At 40.7% G+C, this 23,330-nt stretch overlaps 1 protein-coding gene across 21 annotated transcripts in view; it reads left to right on the plus strand.

Moving 5' to 3' along the window:
• LOC128695680 (synaptotagmin binding cytoplasmic RNA interacting protein) overlaps nucleotides 1-23,330 on the plus strand; it is a 1,077,764-nt gene that overhangs the window by 43,647 nt on the left and 1,010,787 nt on the right. For 19 of the 21 annotated variants that reach the window (XM_070093417.1, XM_070093416.1, XM_070093430.1 and 16 more), the window contains exon 2: nucleotides 6,467-6,623. The exons of 1 other annotated variant lie outside the window; for it this stretch is intronic. In XM_070093417.1, the coding sequence (XP_069949518.1) occupies nucleotides 6,474-6,623 (150 nt within the window). In that variant the 5' untranslated portion in view covers nucleotides 6,467-6,473. Of the gene's footprint in view, nucleotides 1-6,466; nucleotides 6,624-23,330 lie in introns of those variants that run through there. One more of the 21 variants, XM_070093424.1, reaches the window with a different exon arrangement.

Consider the following 23,330-nt stretch of genomic DNA (forward strand, 5'->3'; position numbering starts at 1 on the left):
CACACAATACAATCCATACCCATAGCTTCCACCCAACCCCCAACCATAGAATCCCACAGTATGCTACCAGGTCTCCCACCCCTACAGGCCCCCCAAACCACAGTGTTGGAAAGGAAACTGAAGGTATGGTACACAAACGCTGATGGAATAACAAACAAGTGGGAGGAGTGGCACGAAAGAGTCAAAGAGGCATCACCAGACATCATAGTGATCATAGAAACCAAGCTTACAGGTATGATAACAGATGCCATCTTTCCAGCGGGATACCAGATCCTGAGAAAAGACAGAAGGAACAGGGGGGGTGGAGGAGTGGCATTGCTGATCAAACACCGATGGAATTTTGATGAGCTGGAGAGAGGAGACAGCGGAGAAGAAAGTGATTACATAGCGGGAACACTTCACTCTGGTGGTCTCAAGGTGATAATTGCAGTGATGTATAACCCACCACAGAACAGCAGGAGGCCAAGGCAAGAGTATGACGAGAGTAATAGAGCAATGGTTGACACACTGGCTGCAGTGGCGAGAAGAGCTCATGCATGCAGGGCAAAGCTCCTGATCATGGGCGACTTTAACCACAAGGAGATCGAATGGGAGAACTTGGAGCCACATGGGGGCCAAGATACATGGAGGGCTAAGATGATGGAGGTGGTACTGGAAAACTTCATGTACCAACACGTAAGGGACACTACAAGAGAGAGAGGAGAGGATGAACCAGCAAGACTGGACTTAGTATTCACCTTGAGTAGTGCAGATATTGAGGACATCACATATGAAAGACCCCTTGGGGCCAGCGATCATGTGGTTTTGAGCTTCGAATACACAGTAGAGCTACAAGTGGAGGGGGAAGCAGGAAGGCCAGGACAAATGAAACCAAACTACAGGAAAGGGGACTACACAGGAATGAGGAACTTCCTTAATGAGGTTCAGTGGGACAGAGAACTGGCAGGGAAGCCAGTTAATGAGATGATGGAATATGTAGCAACAATGTGCAAGGAGGCTGAGGAGAGGTTTGTACACAAGGGTAACAGGAATAATGAAAAAGCCAGGAAGAGCCCATGGTTCACCCAAAGATGCAAGGAGGCAAAAACCAAGTGTGCTAGGGAATGGAAGAAATATAGAAGGCAAAGGACCCAGGAGAATAAGGAGAGCAGTCGTAGAGCCAGAAACGAATATGCACAGATAAGAAGGGAGGCCCAATGTCAATATGAAAACGACATAGCACCAAAAGCCAAATCTGACCCGAAGCTGTTATACAGCCACATCAGGAAGAAAACAACCATCAAAGACCAGGTAATCAGGCTAAGGAAGGAAGGAGGAGAGACAAGAAATGACCGTGAAGTATGTGAGGAACTCGACAAGAGATTCAAAGAAGTGTTCACAGAGGAGACAGAAGGGGCTCCAGAAAGACGGAGAGGTGGGGGTACACCACCATGTGCTGGACACAGTACACACAACTGAGGAAGAAGTGAAGAGGCTTCTGAGTGAGCTAGATACCTCAAAGGCAATGGGGCCAGATAACATCTCTCCATGGGTCCTGAGAGAGGGAGCAGAGGCGCTATGTGTACCCCTAACAACAATATTCAATACATCTATCGAAACGGAGATTGCCTGAGGTATGGAAGACAGCAAATGTGGTCCCAATCTTTAAAAAAGGAGACAGACATGAAGCACTAAACTACAGACCAGTGTCACTGACATGTATAGCATGCAAAATCATGGAAAAGATTGTCAGGAGAAGAATGGTGGAATATCTAGTAAGGAATGATCTCATCACCAGCAGCCAACATGGTTTCAGAGACGGGAAATCCTGTGTCACAAACCTATTGGAGTTCTATGACATGGTGACAGCAGTAAGACAAGAGAGAGAGGGGTGGGTGGATTGCATTTTCTTGGACTGCAAGAAGGCGTTTGACACAGTACCACACAAGAGATCAGTGCAAAAACTGGAGGACCAAGCAGGGATAACAGGGAAGGCACTGCAATGGATCAGGGAATACTTGTCAGGAAGACAGCAGCGAGTAATGGTACGTGGCGAGGTGTCAGAGTGGGCACCTGTGACCTGCGGGGTCCCACAGGGGTCAGTCCTAGGACCAGTGCTGTTTCTGGTATTTGTGAACGACATGACGGAAGGAATAAACTCCGAGGTGTCCCTGTTTGCAGATGACGTGAAGTTGATGAGAAGAGTTCTTTCGATCGAAGACCAGGCAGAAATACAAAGGGATCTGGACAGGCTGCAGACCTGGTCCAGCAACTGGCTCCTGGAGTTCAATCCCACCAAGTGCAAAGTCATGAGGATTGGGGAAGGGCAAAGAAGACTCAAGGAAAAAGATCTTGGGGTGAGTATAACACCAGGCACATCTCCTGAAGTGCACATCAGCCAAATAACTGCTGCAGCATATGGGCGCCTGGCAAACCTCAGAACAGCATTCCGACATCTTAATAAGGAATCGTTCAGGACCCTGTACACTGTGTACGTTAGGCCCATATTGGAGTATGCGGCACCAGTTTGGAACCCACACCTAGCCAAGCATGTAAAGAAACTAGAGAAAGTGCAAAGGTTTGCAACAAGACTAGTCCCAGAGTTAAGAGGTATGTCCTATGAGGAGAGGTTAAGGGAAATCAACCTGATGACACTGGAGGACAGGGGAGATAGGGGGGACATGATAACGACTTACAAAATACTGAGAGGAATTGACAAGGTGGACAAAGACAGGATGTTCCAGAGACTGGACACAGCAACACGGGGACACAGTTGGAAGCTGAAGACACAGATGAATCAAAGGGATGTTAGGAAGTATTTCTTCAGTCATAGAGTAGTCAGGCCATGGAATAGCCTAGAAAGTGATGTGGTGGAGGCAGGAACCATACATAGTTTTAAGGCGAGGTATGATAGAGTTCATGGGGCAGGGAGAGAGAGGACCTAGTAGCAATCAGTGATGAGGTGGGGCCAGGAGCTGTGACTCGACCCCTGCAACCACAAATAGGTGAGTACACACACACTCATGCGCACACACACACTCACACACACACACACACACACACACACACACACACACACACACACACACACACACACACACACACACACACACACACACACACAAACACACACACACACACACACACACACACACACACACACACACACACACACACACACACACACACACACACACACACACACACACACACACACACACACACACACACACACACACACACACACACACACACACACACAATGCACAGACACACACACACACACATGAGCAGGGTCCCACAGGGGTCAGTCCTGGGACCAGTGCTATTCTTGGTATATGTGAACAACATGACTGGAGGGATAGACTCAGAAGTGTCCCTGTTTGCAGATGATGTGAAGTTAATAAGAAGAATTAACCCTTAAACTGTCCAAACATAGATCTACGTTTTTTCAACATTTGAAAGTGTGTAAAAAAATGTAGATCTACATTTTTTTTTGTTATTGAAAATATGTAAAAAAAAATAGATCTACTTTTGGAGCACTACGCATGTGAACGTAGTTCTGTTTGACAGTTTAAGGGTTAATTAAATCTGATGTGGACCAGACAGGTCTACAAAGAGACCTGGACAGGCTGGATGCATGGTCCTGAAAATTGTTCCTAGAATTTAACCCTGCCAAATGCAGGTCCGTGTGGCTACGTACTGAACCTTGATGGTGCGTGTGGCTATGTACTGAACAGTGATGGTTCGTGTGGCTACGTACTGAACCTTGAAGATTGGAGGAGGGCAAAGAAGACCCCAGACAGAGTATAGGCTAGGAGGCCAAAGGCTGCAAACCTCACTCAAGGAGAAAGACCTAGGAGAGAGTATAATACCGAGTACATTGCCAGAAGCATGCATTAACCAGGTAACTGCTGCGGCATATGGGCACTTGGCAAACCTGAGAATAACGTTCTGGTACCTCTGTAATGAATTGTTCAAGACTTTATACACTGTGTACGTCAGGCCCATACTGGAGTATGCAGCACCAGTTTGGAACCCACACCTGGTCAAATACGTTAAGAAATTAGAGGAAGTGCAAAGCTTTGCAACAAGGCTAATTCCAGAGCTAAGGGGAATGTCCTATGAAGAAAGGTTAAGGGAAATAGATCTGACGACACTGGAGGACAGGAGGGTCAGGGGAGACATAACAACAACATACAAAATACTGCATGGAATAGACAAGGTGGACAGAGACAGGATGTTCCAGAGATGGGACACAGAAACAAGGGGTCACAATTGGAAGCTGAATACTCAGATGAGTCAAAGGGATGTTAGGAAGTATTTCTTCTGTCATAGAGTAGTTAGGAAGTGGAACAGTCTATGATGTAGTGGAGGTAGGAACTATATATAGTTTTAAGATGAGGTATGATGAAGCTCATGGAGCAGGGTGAGGGAGAACCTGGTAGCGGTCAGTGAAGAGGCGGGGCCAGGAGCCGAGTCTCGACCCCTGCAAATACAACTAGGTGAGTACAAACACACATACTGACACGTACATATATGTACACACATGTACACAGGCACGTACACACGTACACAGGCACGTACACACGTACACACGTACACACACGTACACACATGTACACACACACGTACACACACACGTACACACACGTACACACACGTACACACACACGTACACACACACGTACATACACACGTACACACGTACACACACACGTACACACACACGTACACACGTACACACACACGTACACACACGTACACACGTACACACATACACACGCGTACACACACACGTACACACACGTACACACACGTACACACGTACACACACGTACACACACGAACACACACACATACACACAGACACGTATAACATGAAGGAAGGCACTGCAATGGATCAGAGATTACCTGACAGGGAGGCAACAGTGAGTCATAGTATGTGATGAGGTATCACAGTGGGTGCCTGTGACAAGCAGGGTTCCACAGGGGTCAGTCCTAGGACCAGTGCTATTCTTGGTATATGTGAATGACGTGATGGAAGGGATAGACTCAGAAGTGTCCTTATTTGCAGGTAATGTGAAGTTAATGAGGAGAATTAAATCGGATGCAGACCAGACAGGTCTACAAAGAGACCTGGACAGGCTGGACGCGTGGTCCAGCAACTGGCTCCTAAAATTTAACCCTGCCAAATGCAAAGTCATGAAGATCAGGGAAGGGCAAAGAAGACTGCAGACAGAGTATAGGCTAGGCGGCCAAAGACTGCAAACCTCACTCGAGGAGAAAGATCTGGGGGTGAGTATAACACCGAGCATGTCGCCTGAAGCCCACATTAACTAAATAACTACTGCGGCACATGGGCGCCTGGAAAACCTGAGAATAGCGTTCCGATATCTCGGTAAGGAATTTTTCAAGGCTGTATACACTGTGTACGTCAGGCCCATTCTAGAGTACGCAGCACCAATTTGGAACCCACACCTGGTCAGGCACGTCAAGAAATTAGACAAAGTGCAAAGGTTTGCAACAAGGCTAGTTCCAAAGCTAAGGGGAATGTCCTACGAAGAAAGGTTAAGGGAAATCGGTTTGACGACACTGGAGGACAGGAGGGTTAGGGGTGACATTATAACAACATACAAAATACTGCGTGGAATAGATAAGGTAGACAGACAGGATGTTCCAGAGATGGGACACTGAAACAAGGGGTCACAGTTGGAAGTTGGACTCGGATTAGTCAAAGGAATGTTAGGAAGTATTTCTTCAGTCACAGAACTGTTAGGAAGTGGAATAGTCTGGCAAGTGTTGTAGTGGAGGCAGGAACCATACGTAATTTTAAGTCGAGGTATGATAAAGCTCATGGAGTAGGGAGAGGGAGGACAGAGTAGTGGTCAGTGAAGAGTCGGGGGCCAGGAGCTGAGTCGACCCCTGCAACCACAATTGAGCACACGCACACTCACACTCCCTCTCACAATAGTAACTACAGGAATGGATGACTCTCACCTGTTATGTACTGTGATACTCATAATTTTTTTTTAACATTAATATACATTTACTTTGAAAGTTTATAGTACGAAAAGTGGAAAGAGAAGCAACACAGGATTTGAATTATTAAATGATATTTTGATTAAAATTTGGCTATGGGGAGCAGTACTGTACCATTAGGTTGTAGTACACATTCTTTATAATATGTATACTCATCACAGATCATCATGAGTATTAAGAAAAATGCCTTTTTTTTTTTTTTTTTAATGATGCTTTATAGCTTTCTGAAATAATAGTTAAAATAATTATTGAACATCTGATACTATTGACTTATTCTGCAGAAATGCATAAAAAGGAAATGTCAGTAAACAAAATGATTATTAGAGGATGCGCTGCTTTGTATTTGAAATATTTAAAAGCACCATTAAATAAAAGAGAACGGAAGGCTATTACTATCTAACGTCAAGTTGTATGAACTTAAATTCATTTGCATAATTTCTTACAGGGGAGTGATGGCAGAAGGTAATGGCGGTGGTGACCCGGGGTCACAGATAGATGGCGAGCGAACAGAAGATTACCAGAAATTGATTAATTATGGACTAAATGAAAAAGTTGCAGCAAAACTAGATGAAATCTACAAACAAGGCAAACTGAGACATGAAGTGAGTGGCTTTAACTTGAACATTTAATCATCATTACATTCCAAAACAAAAAAGGGTTTGTGCACAGGAAGTTGTTGAAATTCCAGAAATGTGAACATAAATTTATGACAAATTCCAGGCTTGAATATTTTGGAAACAATTTGAAACAAGGGGTAAATTATAGGTCTGAAATGCATTTTGAAAGTAGCTTTGACCTAACAGATTTATTAATTTTGTACATGTACATTATAGGAGGGCATTTGTTAATGCTCTGTAATAAGAATGTTTTTTCTTGGTTGATATGCATGTTAAAAATCATTATTTTTACCAGTGTTAGCTTCTTATGCTTTATTATATTAAGATTTTTTTCATGGTTTTGATTTATGTTTGTGGTAGTTTTAAACATCCTTTACAGAGAAGTATTTGGTAGCAATTTGTGAGTTAACATTGTGTTAGCCGAGCCAAGAGTAAGATCAATTTTACGATGTTAAAGGGGTCATTCACCATAATTTTCCATCAAATATTGCAGCATACACTACAGAATATCATTAAATGTGAATGCTAACTCATGAAATTTGTTCTTTCTTTGGGACACAAGGACATAATCTGCACACTGCTATAACAATGTACTGGTGTGAGAGATATGGGAGGAAGTGTAAAATGGACCCAGTGAAAGTCAAGAGCAAATATGCTCAACAAGAGAACGCTAAGTCAACATTTGTGGTTAAAGACTGTTTGGCCTGCTACCAGCAAATATCAGAAATATTACCAGAATAACTGTAGATGGTTTAAGGAGGAAACTGGATCACTTCCTCTGAAAAGTCCCTGATCAAGCATGCTGTGATAGATATGTGGACCAGCAGACTGCCAACAGCAATAACCTGGTTGAACAGGCAATTAATAGAAAATTCTGGCTCCAGGCTGGACTGCAAGGGTAGAAAAAACTACAAAGTGGCTATAGGTCTCTTACAGATATAGGGCTGCAAAGAAACGAGGATGATCTAGAATGGTAGGGATTGTATAAATAAAATGCTGTATTGACTAGGGGTGTGCCAAATTATCAGTATTGGTGGGTATCTGCTAATTTTTTAAGTGGATAGTGAGGTTCAGTGAAAGTATGACTTGGATAGGGCTGCTGATGGCACTTCTGTTGGGGGGATTCTCAAGACAAGTTGCAAAATTTGGTGGACAAATATGGGTTGGTGTGTAAAAGTAGGAAATTTAAAGGAAACAGAAAAGAGTAAGGTGATGAGGGCAACAACATATAAGCAATGATAGATTGAATATCAAATTGGAAGGAAGGAGTATGGAGGAGGTAGATATACACTTAATTAAATACTTGAGGGGCTGTCACCAGATAGGTCTTTGGAAGACTAAGTGAATCATAAAGTAGATGAAAGGAAAATGGTGGGTGGTGTGATGAGGCATCAGTGGAAAGAAAGAAATTTATCTATGGAGGGAAAAGAAGGGAATATGCCAAGTATAGTGTAACAACACTTCTCTTTGTATGTGAGGCATGATTTTTGACCATTACAGTAAGGAGGAGGCTAGAGGCAGTAGAGGTGTCATGTTTGAGAGCAATATGTGTGATGTAAATATCATGCAGAGGATTTGCAGAGTAAAAATAACAAGTGATATGGAATCACTGAAGGTATAATTTAGAGGGCTGAGAAGGGGTTGCCAAGGTGTTTTGGGTATGTCAAGAGGATGGAGAGGAATAAGTTGATGAACATTATGTATAAACCTAGGTGTATAAATCATAAAGCTAGGAAGGAGTGAATCTGGCAAGTTGAGAGGCAGGACCAGGCCCCAAGCAACCACATAATAGATAAGCACAGCGATAGGATGAAGGATGGTGAATGTGCTTTCTTTGCGTCATCCTGCCATGGATATGGCCGTTGAGGGGGAAATTTTTATACCGATGTATGGTACTCTACGCACACTTTTTTCTTCATTCAGATTTGCACCAGAGGCCTGATAGGCCTATACAGTAGAAAATGGGTCTGTGCACTTGGTGTGCACTGTATTAAAAAGATCTGGGCCCCTATAATACCTCATAGGAGCATCAGTTCGTTTGAGCACCAGCTACAGCAAGAAGCTTGGCAAACCCCAGGAATTCACTGATGCCCTCTCATATTAAAGTGCTCTTTTTTGAGGAAAAGGAGTGTTTAGAGGCCTTGAGATGGATGGGGGCCACAAGTAATTGATGAAATATCAAAAACCTAGATTATAACCCAGATGACCCATGTGCAGTATTTATGGCAGTGGTAGTGGTATCCTGCCAGGATGTCCTATCAGTGACGAGTCCCCAGAGTTAGTACAGTAGACCGTTGATTAACAGTAGTTACGTTCCTGAAAGTGCATTGTTGGAGGAATACGTGTTAAAGGAACTGAGTAACTTATGGGAAATATAGGGTTATGTTCCCGAGACCCCAAAAAAGCCAAATGACATTTTGTTGTTGTTAACCCTTTGAGGGTTTCTGCCGTACTAGTACAGCTTACAACCCAGGGTTTTTGACGTACTAGTACACCTAAATTCTAGCGTCCTCAAATCTAGTGGGAGAAAGCTGGTAGGCCTACATATGAAAGAATGGGTCTGTGTGGTCAGTATGCACAGTATAAAAAAATCCTGCAGCACACAGTGCATAATGAGAAAAAAAAAACTTTGCCCGTTATTTTGGAATAAAACAGCGACTTTGCCTTGTATTTTCGTATGGTATTTATTGTTGTATTCTAGTTTTCTTGGTCTCTTTTTATAGAATGGAAGACATAATACAGAAATTGAGATAATTTTGACTGGTTTTACAATGAAAAGTACCTTGAAATTGAATTCAAAGTAGCAGAAATGTTCAATTTTTACCAAAGTTCAAAAGTGAACAAATTATGCCAAGTGTCCAATACACGTCAACTGGCGAGTCTAATATTCTTTCGCAAGTGCGCCAATATTATTTATACTATTTTTTACACTAATGCAGTAGTCTGCATAACAGTAAATCTTCTATTTTTTGTGAGAATAAAAATTCAAAGTGGAAAGCAAAAGAATGTAAGAGGGGCCTTGAGACATGACTAATGAACAGAGGAAATGTCATTTTAGTGCCAGTAATGTCTTTCTTGTTTATTCTGGACCCTATTCGGAAATTGGCATCTTTTAAAATTTGTGTGAAATTGGCAAAATTGCTAAATTCTGACCACTGTACTGGATAGTTGAAATTGGTAAATGGGTGGTTTCTTGCACTCGTTCGATAGAAAAAAATGGAGTTCTAGCGAAGTATTCATGTTTTTTGTCGACTAGTACAGTGGAATTGGCCAAAAATGGGGCTCAAAGTGGGCAAAATCGCCAATGCGTAAACAGCGCCGAGACTGCTAACTTCACGAGAGCATAATTCCGTAAGTTTTCCATCAAATTTCATACTTTTGGTGTCATTATGATCGGGAAAAGATTCTCTATCTTTTCGTAAGGAAAAAATATTTTTTTTTTTTAATTTGGCCGACCCTGGGAACGAGTCTCTGAGATGGCCTGTCGACCCTCAAAGGGTTAAAGGTCTCCAAATCTTACACACACAAAAATGATAATGCAGTTGTTGTTCATTGTTATGAATGTTTTTTCTGTTGCTTAAGGCAACAAATGCAGCAGAAATAATATTTCTTACCTTAAATTGTGGGTGCTGGTGTTTGTCGATAATTGTGAAGAGAGTGGAGAAGGATGTTGTGGCCCTACTGGGCTGAGGTGGATGGTAAAGGTTCTGGTACCAAAGTCAATGGTTATACTGTATGCATAAATTCTGTAATAGATCTCTGGGCTCTTACCCCGCAGTATATTATACAGCTAACGGTACGGCATCATCAGCTGCTCTAGACCCAGTTTCAAAGTACTGCTTCTAGATTTGTCAGTGTCCTCTTCAGTAAAATCTGCTAGTTTAGCAGCAACATGGAATTGCTCATGTAACTGCTACAATGTTCACTTTTTCTTGAGGTTCTTCATCTTCTTTTATCTGGCTCCCTTATATCTAACAAAAAAAAAGGCACAATACCGTGACTGGAACGATACACAAATAACCCGCACATAAAAGAGAGAAGCTTACAGCGACGTTTCGGTCCGACTTGGACCATTTACAAAGTCACACTAACCAGAAGTGGAGCAGGACGGCTATATATAGGCAAGAAGAGGTGGAGGTGGTAGTAGTAGTACTTAACCTGACTCCTCATTTTTTCTTTTTCTTTTTCTTCTCCCTCTTCTCCTTTCCTCTTTCCTTTTTCTCCTCTAGGTTGTCTTTCTCTCTTCTGTCTCGTGTTTCTGTTCCTTCTTCATTTATTTCACCACTTCCCCTTTCACGCACCTCTGTGTGCTTGCTCTCCCTCTGTGGGCACCTAGCTCCCATGCAGTGGTCCCCTTCCTTTGTATTTGACTGGCTCGTCCTCCTTAATTCTCACTTCTACCACTACCTCTTCTACTACTACTACTAATGAAATTAAGACACGTGTGGCGTTTGGGTGTCTTTGTTGTGGACGTTTCGCCATCCAGTGGCTGGCTGGATGGCGAAACGTCTACGATAGAGATGCCCGGGTGTTGCGCATGTGTCTTAATTTCATCTTGTCGGTATTATATGCCATTCTTGTACTACTACTACTACTACTACTACCTCCACCTCTTCCTGCCTATATATAGCCGTCCTGCTCCACTTCTGGTTAGTGTGACTTTGTAAATGGTCCAAGTCGGACCGAAACGTCGTCGTAAGCTTCTCTTTTATGTACGGGTTATTTGTGTATCCCTTATATCTGTTCGTTGAGCTCTTCTAACATTTCCTATGCGCTCCTGTCTTCATCATCATCATCATCATCATCAAAGAGCTTATTTACATCATCTTCCTTCATATCTTCAAAGCCATCACCTGATAATCTTGCCAGCTGAACTATTTCCTTCATCTGACTCTGAAGTTAGGGAAAACCAGTGAAAGAATTAACAACAGAAGGCCACAACTTTCCCTAGCCTGCATTTAATGTTGATTGGAATACTTCATTCCATGCACTTCTAGAATAGCTGATGGCATCTGCAATATTAAATTTATTCCAGAAGTTTGGAACTGCCAGGTTTGGAGTCAGAGTCCATTAATGCAACTCATTTTTACATCACTTCTCATGTGTAGCTACACTTCAATGGCTTAATAACTCCCCAGTCCAGTGGCTGTATTAAATATATATTTGGAGGTAAAAATACAAATTTTACATGGGTTACATCCAGCAAAGCTTCTGGATGAGTACAGGAGTTATCAAGAATGAAGAGGGCTTTGAATGCAAGGTTCTTACTGTGCAGGTTAAACTTGACTTCAGGAATAAACTGATGCTTAAACTAGTCAATAGATATTTCCTCTGTCATCCATGCTGACTGGTTTGACCTCCAAATTACTGGTAAGGTGTTTTATCTTCACCTTTCAAAGCACGAGGATTCTTTAGAGTGGTAAATAACCATGGTCTTACAATTACCCTACGCTTTGCCGCAAAAGAGCAAGGTGAAGTGATCCTTTGTTGCCTTGAGGCCCGGTGCACTTTTTTCTTGCTGACTGATGTAAATTCTTGTTGGCATTTTCTTCCAAAAAACTCTCTTCTTGTCAGTATTAAACACTTGCTCTGGCTCGTAGCCACCCTCAGAAATAATTTCCTGCAATTCAGCAGGGAAATTACTTGCTGCCGCATGATCAGCTGAAGCACTTTCACCATTAACCCTTTTGGGGTTGGTGCCGTACTAGTACAGCTTGCACGCCAGGGTTGGTGCCGTACTAGTACTCATAAATTCTAGCGCCTTCAAATCGAGCGAGAGAAAGCTGGTAGGCCTACATATGAAAGAATGAGTCTATGTGGTCAGTGTGCGTGGTATAAAAAAATCCTGCAGCACACACTGCATAATGAGAAAAAAAAAAATCTGTGTTTTTGGTTTAAAAAAGCGACTGCGGTGTATTTTTGTATGATATTTATGGTTGTATTCTAGTTTTCCTGGTCTCCTTTTATAGAATCAAAGACATATTACAGAAATTGAGATGATTTTGATTGGTTTCACAATGAAAAGTACCTTGAAATTGAGCTCAAAGTAGCAGAAATGTTAAATTTTTGCCAAAGTTCAAAAGTAAACAAATCATGCCACGCGTCCAATACACGTCAACTGGCAAGTCTAATATTCTTTCACAAGTGTGCTGACATTATTTATTCCATTTCTACACCATTTCTACACTAATGCATTAGTCTGTATAACAGTAAATCTTCTACTTTTTGTGAGAACAAAAATTCTAAGTGGTAAGCAAAAGAAATAAGAGGGCCTGGGGACGTGACTAATGAACAGAGGAAATGTTACTTTAGTGCCAGGAATGTCTGTCTGGTTTATACTGGACCCTATTTGGAAATTGGCATCTTTTGAAATTTGTGTGAAATTGGCAAAATTACTAATTTCTGATCACTCGATTGGATAGTTGAAATCAGTAAATGGGTGGTTTCTTGTACTCTTTCGATATAAAAAAAAATGGAGTTCTAGCAAGATAGTTATGATTTTTGCCAACTAGTACACTGGAATTGGCCGAAAATAGGGCTCAAAGTGGGCGAAATCGCTGGTGTAAACATTGTCGAGATCACTATCTTTGCGAGAGCATAATTTCGTAAGCTTTCCATCATATTTCATACTTTTGGTGTCATTATGATGGGGAAAAGATTCTCTATCATTTCACAAGATTTTTTTTTTTTTTCGGAAAAATTTCCGACCTTGAGAACAAGTTTAGGAGAGGGCCTGCCGACCCTGAATGGGTTTAGACTTATTATTATGTAACCTGTTATGTAACGTAACTGTGGAACCAGCATGTGCTAAACTCACTCTGTTGTTCAGGCTTTCCTCCCTCATCACACACTATTTTATACTCTTGTAAAGCCCTTTCCCTAATTAAGGTGAAATCAAGTGATGCACTTTTCTTTGTTTTTTGTTCAAACCACTCGAGCAATAAGTTTTCCTTTTTATTTACTTGTTGTGATCTGTGACATTCTTTTCAGGAGATGACAGCCCAGGTTATTCATTGCACAAGCCCATATATTTGCCTCACTCCTTTTAATTGTACGAACTGACTCTTCTTTAAGGCCATAAGCTCTCGCCATGTTTACCACATTTAAGCATATCTACTATCTCGATTTTCTTCATAACTCCAACACTTAAATGTTTTAACTTAGCCTTGCCACTTCCTGCATCACTTGCATGCCTCCTGGGTGCCATGGTTCCTTGGCAGTTGTAATATATGGTAATGAAAAGATCAAAATGCAATTCACAGGCAATGCTGCCTGACCCACAGGCAGACTGCCTAGCACTGCAGCGCTGAAATTTTTTCCCTTCCGAGAAGCAGAACTGTTCAAGTCAAATTTTATAAAGTGTAAGATGAAAATTTGCCACAGTTTGACAGTAGTTTAATGGAGAAAACATTTTAAAGGAACCCATGTTAATCGATGGTCTACTGTACTTGCAATTGTATTTTAATAAGTTGCTTATGAACCTGATTGTCAGCTAGACAACCCAGTATTACTGCTCTGTAATGGCCAACACATTTTGCAGAATTGTAAAACTACACAGGTGGAAAGACAGCTGTAGCTGAAATGTATTATTTCCTTGCCATCATCATGCTTATGCCTCATATCTACAAGCACAGTATAGCACAGTACTGGTGCACAGAGTACTTCATCAGTACGCCAATCTTCCATGACCACCTCCCTTGCAAAAGAGTCACACTTGCTATGAATGTTGCACTTCTCAGACTGGAATACACCCAACAGAATTGACCTGCTATACGAAATCCAGAAAGTGTTTATGTACCTGAAACAAAAATTCAGTGCCTACTTTTATCCCTTTAGGAACCTTGTTGTTGATGAGTCCTTGATTCTGTTCAAGGGATGCCTGGTATTAGAAGTCACTGTCTACACTTGGAGGAATACACTGAACAGTGCCAGGTGGGTGTTGTAAAGTAAAAAGACACAAGTGCAACTAATGTGACATTTTATTGTGGCAACGTTTCGCTCTCCAGGAGCTTTGTCAAGCCGTTACAAACAGTACATGGTCACAGAGGGTATATATAGGCTCAGAGTGAGGTGCAATACTAGTAGTAGTAATACAATATGGTAGAACAATTAACTCGCACATGAGTAAAAGGATATAAAAGCTATTACTTGGGTAACATAAAAATAGGTTAGACAAATATTTCTATTGGAGACTGGATAGAGAAGGCCTGTTTCAGTGTTCATTCTCTGTAATGTGCTTTGTGTAGCATTAACAGGAAAGACTGTGACGGCAGGGTTTACTGTTCTTGCTAAGGATTCTTGCTAAGACTTCAGAGATGGTGAAGCTGCCTTTGTTTTGTTTAATTGTATTCAAAACAGCGATTAGTGCTGATTCAAGGCACTTGCGTCTGCGGAAATTAGTTTCTTTGATCACTAATTGGGCGTCCTTGAATTTCACGAGATGATTGGTGGAATTTCGGTGTTGTACACAGGCGTTGTTCAAGTTATCGTTCCTACATGCGTAAATGTGTTCATTGAGGTGGGTGTCGAGGTTTCTTGCTGTTTCACCTACATAAATCTTGTCGCAGCCTCCACAGGTACACGTATAGTGTAAACCCCTGCATTGGCTGGTTTGTGGTGCTTTGATAAAATGTCACATTAGTTGTACTTGTGTCCTATTACTCTACATATTGTCGATAATTCTACCAACATTATTACAGGTGGATGTTGCACATTTCTTGTGGTGTTCATAAGATGATGGGAACCATACCTTGACAAGGGCCATACACTGTTCACAGACAACTAGTATACAAGCCCTGTGCTCACTGATTTCCTGTGTGTGAACAATAATCATGTATTTGGAACAGTGAGGGGGGAGGGGAAGGAAATAGAAAACATATGCCAAGGTTCACTGGGGGCAGTGTTGATGGTGCAGTGTACCATCAGCAGTGCAGGCTGCCACTCTGTCTGACACTGTGCTTAAGAGTCTCATACACTTAAGCACTTGTAAAAACATTGTTTGGACCTATAAATTATTTATATATATTTGTAGACAGTATGTGACCAAGGCAGGTGAACATAGTCAATTGTCAGTGTGTCAATGTGTGTGTGTGTTTCATTACTATTTCTGTATCTAATATTTGTGTCAGAACAACCAGTGGCTATGGAATCTCAAGCCCTACTCTCAATTGTAAATATCAGAACAAAAACTACATTAAATTAAAAATAAATTAGGAAAAAATGGGTTATCTGAGAGATTTCTGCATTTGCAATTTGGAGGGATATATTGTGTATTTTTATACGTATATACAGGTCTCCCTCAACATTCACAAGGGTTAGGGGATCAAGAGCCTCGCGAATGTTGAAAAATCGCGAATGTTTGGTGCCCCAATATATTGTAGGGAAATATAATACAATACTGCTTCCTTAACTTGTCGAACCATGAACAATCATAAAATACATGAAAACGTCGTAAATTGTACTAAATATATACGTTATGGCTTAATAACATGTATGTTATTAAATACCACTGCCTCCACCACTGCGAGTCCCTACTACCCTCCCTCTGACCCCCCACAACTGGCAGCCAGCCCTCCCACCACTCAGTGTGGCGAGTGTTTTGTTTGTTCATTATTTGCTATTAAACTACAGTATAAATAATGTCAACCCATCCATGACTGCATATTGGAATGGCTATTCGGACAGGTATTGGAAGGCGACATCATGTGTTTACTCTTGAGCACAGCAAAGAATCAAACATTTGTGCTACAGCTACTGCTAATAATAATAACAATAATAATAATAATATAATAATAATAATAAATAAGATAGAATTGAAGAAGGAAATTGTACAAAAATACGAGGGTTGAAGCAGTGGTGGAGGAAGTGGTTGACGCAGCGTCACTGTGGCTTTGTTTATGCTGGAGTGAGAATTAGTCTCCATGCTCTTCCAAACATTTCACAATAATTCATTGTATTTGGTGCTTGTAGATTGAGTGTGACTGGAGTGGTTGAGGCAGTGGTTGAGGCAGTGGGTGAGGCAGTGGGTGAGGCAGTGGGTGAGGCAGTGGGTGAGGCAGTGGTATTTACTAACATATATGTTATAAATAATAATAGTACATGTTAATATTAATAACATTTATAATAATAATAAATGTTATTCATAATGTACTATTATTATTTATAACATATATGTTAGTAAATATCACTGCCTCTACCACTGCCTCTACCACTGCCTCTACCACTGCCTCTACCACTGCCTCTACCACTGCCTCTACCACTGCCTCTACCACTGCCTCAACCACTGCCTCAACCACTGCCTCAACCACTGCCTCAACCACTGCCTCAACCACTCTAGTCGCACTCAATCTACAAGCACCAAATACAATGAATTATTGTGAAATGTTTGGAAGAGCACTGAGACTAATACTCACTCCAGCATAAACAAAGCCACAGTGACGATGCGTCAACCACTTCCTCCACCACTGCTTCAACCCTCGTATTTTTGTACAATTTCCTTCTTCAATTCTATCGTATTTATTATTATTATTATTATTAGCAGTAGCAGAAATGTTTGATTCTTTGCTGTGTTCAAGAGTAAACACATGATGTCGCCTTCCAATACCTGTCTGAATAGCCATTCTAATATGCAGTCATGGATGGGTTGACATTATTTATACTGTAGTTTAATAGCAAATAATAAACGAACAAAACACTCGCCACACAGTGGTGGGAGGGCTGGCTGCCAGTTGCAGGGGTCGGAGGGAGGGTAGTAAGGACTCCTGGCGGTAAACTTAAATAAGATTTGGCGGCTGGGAATCTGGCGGTTGGGAATTCGCGAATGTGTGAAGCCCGCGAAAGTTGAAAATGCGAATGTTTAGGGAGACCTGTACTTCTAAACTGTTGTATTCTGGGCACCTCTGCAAAAAGTGATTGTATGTGAGTGAGGTGAAAGTGTTGAATGATGATGAAAATATTTTTGGGGGGATTTTCTTTATTTTTGGGCCACCCTGCCTCGGTGGGAGACGGCCGACTTGTTGGGAAAAAAAAAAACTAGAAAATTAACCTTTTTGTTTTTTACTTTTTTTTTTTAATTGGATTGCTAGTGGGGATGAGTTGATCAGTTCTTTGACAGTTACAGGGTTAAGTTGGTAGTGATGTTCTTGAAAATGGCATCTAATAAAAAAATTGTCAAAAAATGAACTGAAAACACATGTGAATAATAGGGATACACAAATTGTAATACCATCCCCCTCCCATTAGGCTAATTTCATACAAAGTTCAAAATATTCTAATTTCAATATAAGGTCCAAAATAAATAATGCAGGCATTCCTGGCACTAAAATAACATTTCCTCTGTTCATTAGTTATGTTCCCAGGCTTTACACATAATTCCATTTTGATTTTTTATTCACACATGAAAATGGAAGATTTATTGTTATGCAGTATTGTAATAATTGTGTAATATCAGCACATTAGTGAATGCATATTAGATCCACCAGTTAGATGTGTATTGTGTGAGTAATATGACTTGTTTACTCTTGAATATCAGCAAAAATCGAACGTTTCCACTACTTTGAGCTCACTTTCAAATTTCTTTCAATCCTGAAACCAATCAAAATCATCTCTATTTCTGTAATGTGTCTTCCATTCTGTGATTTGAGACCAAGAAACGAGAATACAGTTATAAAAACCAACAGAAATACACCGCAAATTGCTGTTTTAAACTAAAAACACGGTCAGTTTTTTCTCTTTATGCTTTGCGTGCTGCAGGTTTTTTATATGGTGCACACTTGAAACCTAGACCCATCTTCTCATATCTTGGCCCAGATTTTCCACTCGCAGCTTACCTGAGTGAGCTGAGCTCATGGCGTAGTACTACGGCTCAGTCAGGAAAAGGATTAAATTCTGGTTGCTGGTGTATGTCATTGATTTTGAAATGGGTAGAAAGGGATTGTGTGGCCCAACTAGCATGAAGTGGAAGGTTGTGGATGGTTAGCTGAGGTGGATGGTTATGAATTGTTAGCTGAGGTAGATAGCTAATGCTCTGGCACTGATGTTGATGGTTGTAGTGGAATAGTAAGAAATTCTGTAATGCATCTCTAGTCTCTTTTTACCTTCAACGTTTTATACTTCGAACCCTGTGTCAGAGCAGGGTTTCTGCATTTGTCAGGGTCCTCTTCAGTGGAAAAGTCTGCTAGTTTAGAAGCATTGTGGAACTGTTCATATTATTGTTGCCATGTTAACTTTTTTTCTTCAGGTTCTTCCTCATTTTCATCTGTCATCTTCCTCCGTTGGATCCGGGTATTGAACTCTGCCAACATTTTCTCTGGATATCTGTCTTCATTATCCTTTAACCCCTTCTCTGTCTTTGCCATAATTTTACAGGATTGAAGTCTGTCCATGCCATAGAATTATGTCATGAGCTCAGCTCAGTCACATAAGCAATGAGCGGTAAATTTGGGCCTAAATATGAGAGAATGTGTCTTGTGTGGTGAGTGTGCACCATATAAAAAAAAAAAGCCCCATGCAGTGCATAATGGAGAAAAAACCCATGACTGTGTTTTTGGTTTAAAATAGTGACTTTGTGGTGTATTTTTGGATGCTTTTATGGTTGTATTTGGAGTTTATTGGTATCATGTGATAGAATGGAAGAGATATTACAGACATAGAGATGATTTTGATTGGTTTCAGGAATGGAAGTATAGTGGACCCTCGGTTATTGGCCGTAATCCATTCCAGAAGGTCGGCCTAAATCTGAAAAGGCCGAAAATTGAAATATTTCCCGCAAGAAATCATGTAAATCCAATTAATCTGTTTAAGACACCCAAAAGTATTAAGAAAAAAATACACTTTATAGAGAATAACTATAGTTTTACATACACAAAACAATGAAAAATAAATATAAAGCACAAATTTAATGATAAATGAACATTACAGGAGAGAGGGAGTTGGGAATCCCTCTCCATAAGGACTTAGGTATCAAAGCCCTACCTAGGGTTACTTCCCTTCTTTGTCTTTTACTTCCACAGTACATACATTACTTACCTTAAAATATTTGTAGTCCTTATGTAGGGCTAGAGGTGAGTAGTATTTATTTGTAGGAATTCAGTGTAGGTAGCTGGTAGATGTAGGTACACATACATGTATGTAACCCCTCCTGGGCTACACTACACATATTGTTATACTATACAATCATATTATTACATCAACATACCATGTTCACTGAGTTTAATCGTTTCTAATAACTACCTTAAGATGCCATCATAACAAATAATTCATGCCGAGAATTGTAAATAAATGCTTATGAAGGGCGGTGACTGGAACAGACTCCAGATTCACAGTTTTCTCTAATTCTGGATCAGAGAAAGCGTAATGTTTACCCTCCTCCCTCCCTCCTTCCCTGATTCGCTGGTACTCACCACTCGATAGCATATAAACATTGCATGTTTATATGCTATATGCTGTGTAATCTATTTTTTATATGATTTTGAAGTCCTTGAAATGGGAAGTACAATGCCTGCACTTTAAAGGAGGGGTTTGGGATATTGGCAGTTTGGAGGGATATGTTGTGTATCTTTATATATGTATGCTTCTAAACTGTTGTATTCTGAGCACCTCTGCAAAAACAGTGATAATGTGCGAGTGTGGTGAAAGTGTTGAATGATGATGAAAGTATTTTCTTTTTGGGGATTTTCTTTCTTTTTTGGGTCACCCTGCCTTGGTGGGAGACGGCCGACTTGTTGGAAAAAAAAAGAAAAAATACATTGCATATGAACATTGCATGGTTTACATATAGTGGACCCCCGAGTTTCGTGATTAATCCGTTCCAGAGAGTCTGCTGAATGGCATAATTCACAAATAGCAAAGCCATTGTCCCCATAAGAAATATGGGAAATTTTTTTTTTTTTTAAGATTAAATATATATTTACATACAGAAAACAGTGACAAATAAATATAAAGCACTAACAAAATGGATGAATGAACATTTAACATCACACTTACCTTAAAGAAGACTTGTTGGTGTATGGCAGACAGGTAGGAGATGAGAGGGAGGTCAGTTTATTATGCTTCATTAAGACGCTAATATCATCTCTGCGGCTTATTTTTCTATCACAATTCATCTAATATGACATAATAAGCAATATTAATAACAGAAACATGATATATACTCTAGAATTAATAAAATGTTATTCCATATATCACAAGTGGTGATGGTGTTGGGTTTAAAAGGGTCACTGAGAGAAGCCGTACATATTAGTAGTGGTGGAGGCTGAAGCAGAAGCCACCACCACTATTCACACAAACAATGTATGTAATTTATAAATAAGATATTTACACTTCATAAATAACAAATATTTTCACTTACCCTGGAGATGTTAGTGTAATTAGTTTGATGGAGGAGATGCTGGCAGAGGTTTAGGGTGGTGGAAGATAGCATGGCAGCATATGTTCAGTGGCCCTTTACACCTCCAATAACATTAGAGTTACTTTCGTGTCGCTTTTCTATCACTTAACTTACTTGATACACTGTTAATGCTACACTTTATCACTGGCTGGCGCTATAGCCTTTATCAATACCTGCTGCTTTAGTATCGTACGTACGTATTGTAGAATCACCGAATCACTGAAGAGGGCACATTCTTCCCTCTATCTTCCTCCTCCACTTTGGTACTTTGCTACAAGTTTTTTCTTGAATTCTATTGTATTTCTTTCCTTCTTTACCAAAGGGCTGGCACTGTGAGCTTTCTTTGGGCCCATGGTGGCTTATTTAGCAGTTGCAAGCACAAAAAACAATGGATACATATTTTGAAATGTATGAACCCCTGGGGTGATGGTCACCCGGCCACTCCCTGCTGCACGGATGCGTCCCATACGATGGACGAATAACGAGGCCAATCATGAAACGCAAGGCTGTATTTTGATGAAAAAAAGTTGCCGAAAGTTGGATTTCACGAAAGTCACTGCTGCCGAAATGTGGGGATCCACTGTACTATGTAATGTGTTTCTTATATAATTTTGAAGAAAATATCATAGATGGATTAATGAAAATGTCTATATTAACCTAAAGTAAGACAGACATGCCCTAGAGTAATTATTATTACGTGTCCAATATGGCCGATCTTTGAAACGACGGCAAGAAACCGGAATAGAATTTCGGTCAAAATGGCCGATATCCGGAACAGCCAATAACCGAGGGTCCACCGTAGCTTGAAATTGAGCTCCAAGTAGCGGAAATATTCGATTTTGGTTGATGTTCCGGAGTAAACAGATCACGTCACTCATCCAGTGTGCGTTCAACTGGTTGGTCTTGTATGTGTTCACAAATGTGCTGATATTACTTGTACAATTATTACAATAACTCATGAGAGTAAATCTATTTTTTTTCTTGTGAATAAAAATTCAAAATGGAATTCATGTGTTAAGCCTGGGAACATAACTAATGAACAGAGGGAATGTATTTAAGTGCCACAATTGCCTGCATTATTTATTCTGGACCCTATTTTGAAATAGGCATAATTTTAAATTCATATGAAATTATCCAAATTACCTAATTTCTGATCACTATGTTGGGTAGCTGAAATTGTTGATTGGGCAGTTTCTTGTGCACAATTGATGAAATGGAAGCTATACTAGAGAAATAGCTTAAGAATTTGGTCAACTGGAATGATGTAATTGGCCTAAGACGGGGCTCAAAGTGGATGAAACTACCAATGCATAAATATAGCTGACGCAACTAACTTGTACAAGCAAATTTTGTGCTTTGTTTTATTATCTTCAGAAAAAGATTCTCTACCCTTTCATGATAATTTTTTTTTTTTTTGGGGGGGGGGGGGATTTTTGGACACTGTGGACACATCAGATCAGGGGTCTGGACACTTTACCCCTTAACTGTCCAAACATAGATCTTCATTGTTACTGCTAGTGCTCCAAACGTAGATCAACATTTTATTTTTATTACCTCCAAATTCGGCACGATTGGCTCGAGATGTCTGGTCAGCATAGAATGGGTCTTACCACACGGTGTGTTGAGTATTAAAAAAAAAATCTGGGACCACTTAGTACCTTGTGGGAGCACCAGTTCAATCGAGCGCCAGCTAGAGCAAACAGACCCCCCTCTCATCTGCGACTGCTTGACAGAGTGGAGAACAGAGCAAGACGTCTCATCTCTCGCCTGGACCCATCCTGGATAGATCTGTCATTTCAGCAGAGCCTTCAACACAGGAGAGATGTGTGTGGCCTTACTGTTATGTACAAGGCCAATATTGTCAAAGTGCCACACTTGGATCCACTTTGAGGACAGCGTGAAACAAGCTTTTATGCCACAAGACGGGCAGAAAGCAGCAACTTCACTCTGGCTGTACCCTTCTCCAGAACATCACTCCATCTGAGATCATATATACCCAGGATGACTCGAGTATGGAACACATTCGTACAGCATAATGATGTCAACGAGATAACGTCAGTTGATCAAATGAAAATGCTGGCCCACAGATGGCTCTAACTTGTATGTCTCATAACAATAAAAATGCTTTCAAATGAGCTGATGTAGGTAACAGCTCTTAGCTTGTCAATAAAGTTAGGAACCCTTAACCTGTAAATAGCTTGTCAATAAAACTAGGGATCCTTAACCTTGTCAAACCCTGTGTAAAAAAACAAACTAAAAAAAAAAAAAAACGGGGATTCACCGATGTTGTGTCGTATTAACACTCC

Source organism: Cherax quadricarinatus, chromosome 42, assembly GCF_038502225.1.
Source record: "Cherax quadricarinatus isolate ZL_2023a chromosome 42, ASM3850222v1, whole genome shotgun sequence".
NCBI lineage: Eukaryota > Metazoa > Arthropoda > Malacostraca > Decapoda > Parastacidae > Cherax > Cherax quadricarinatus.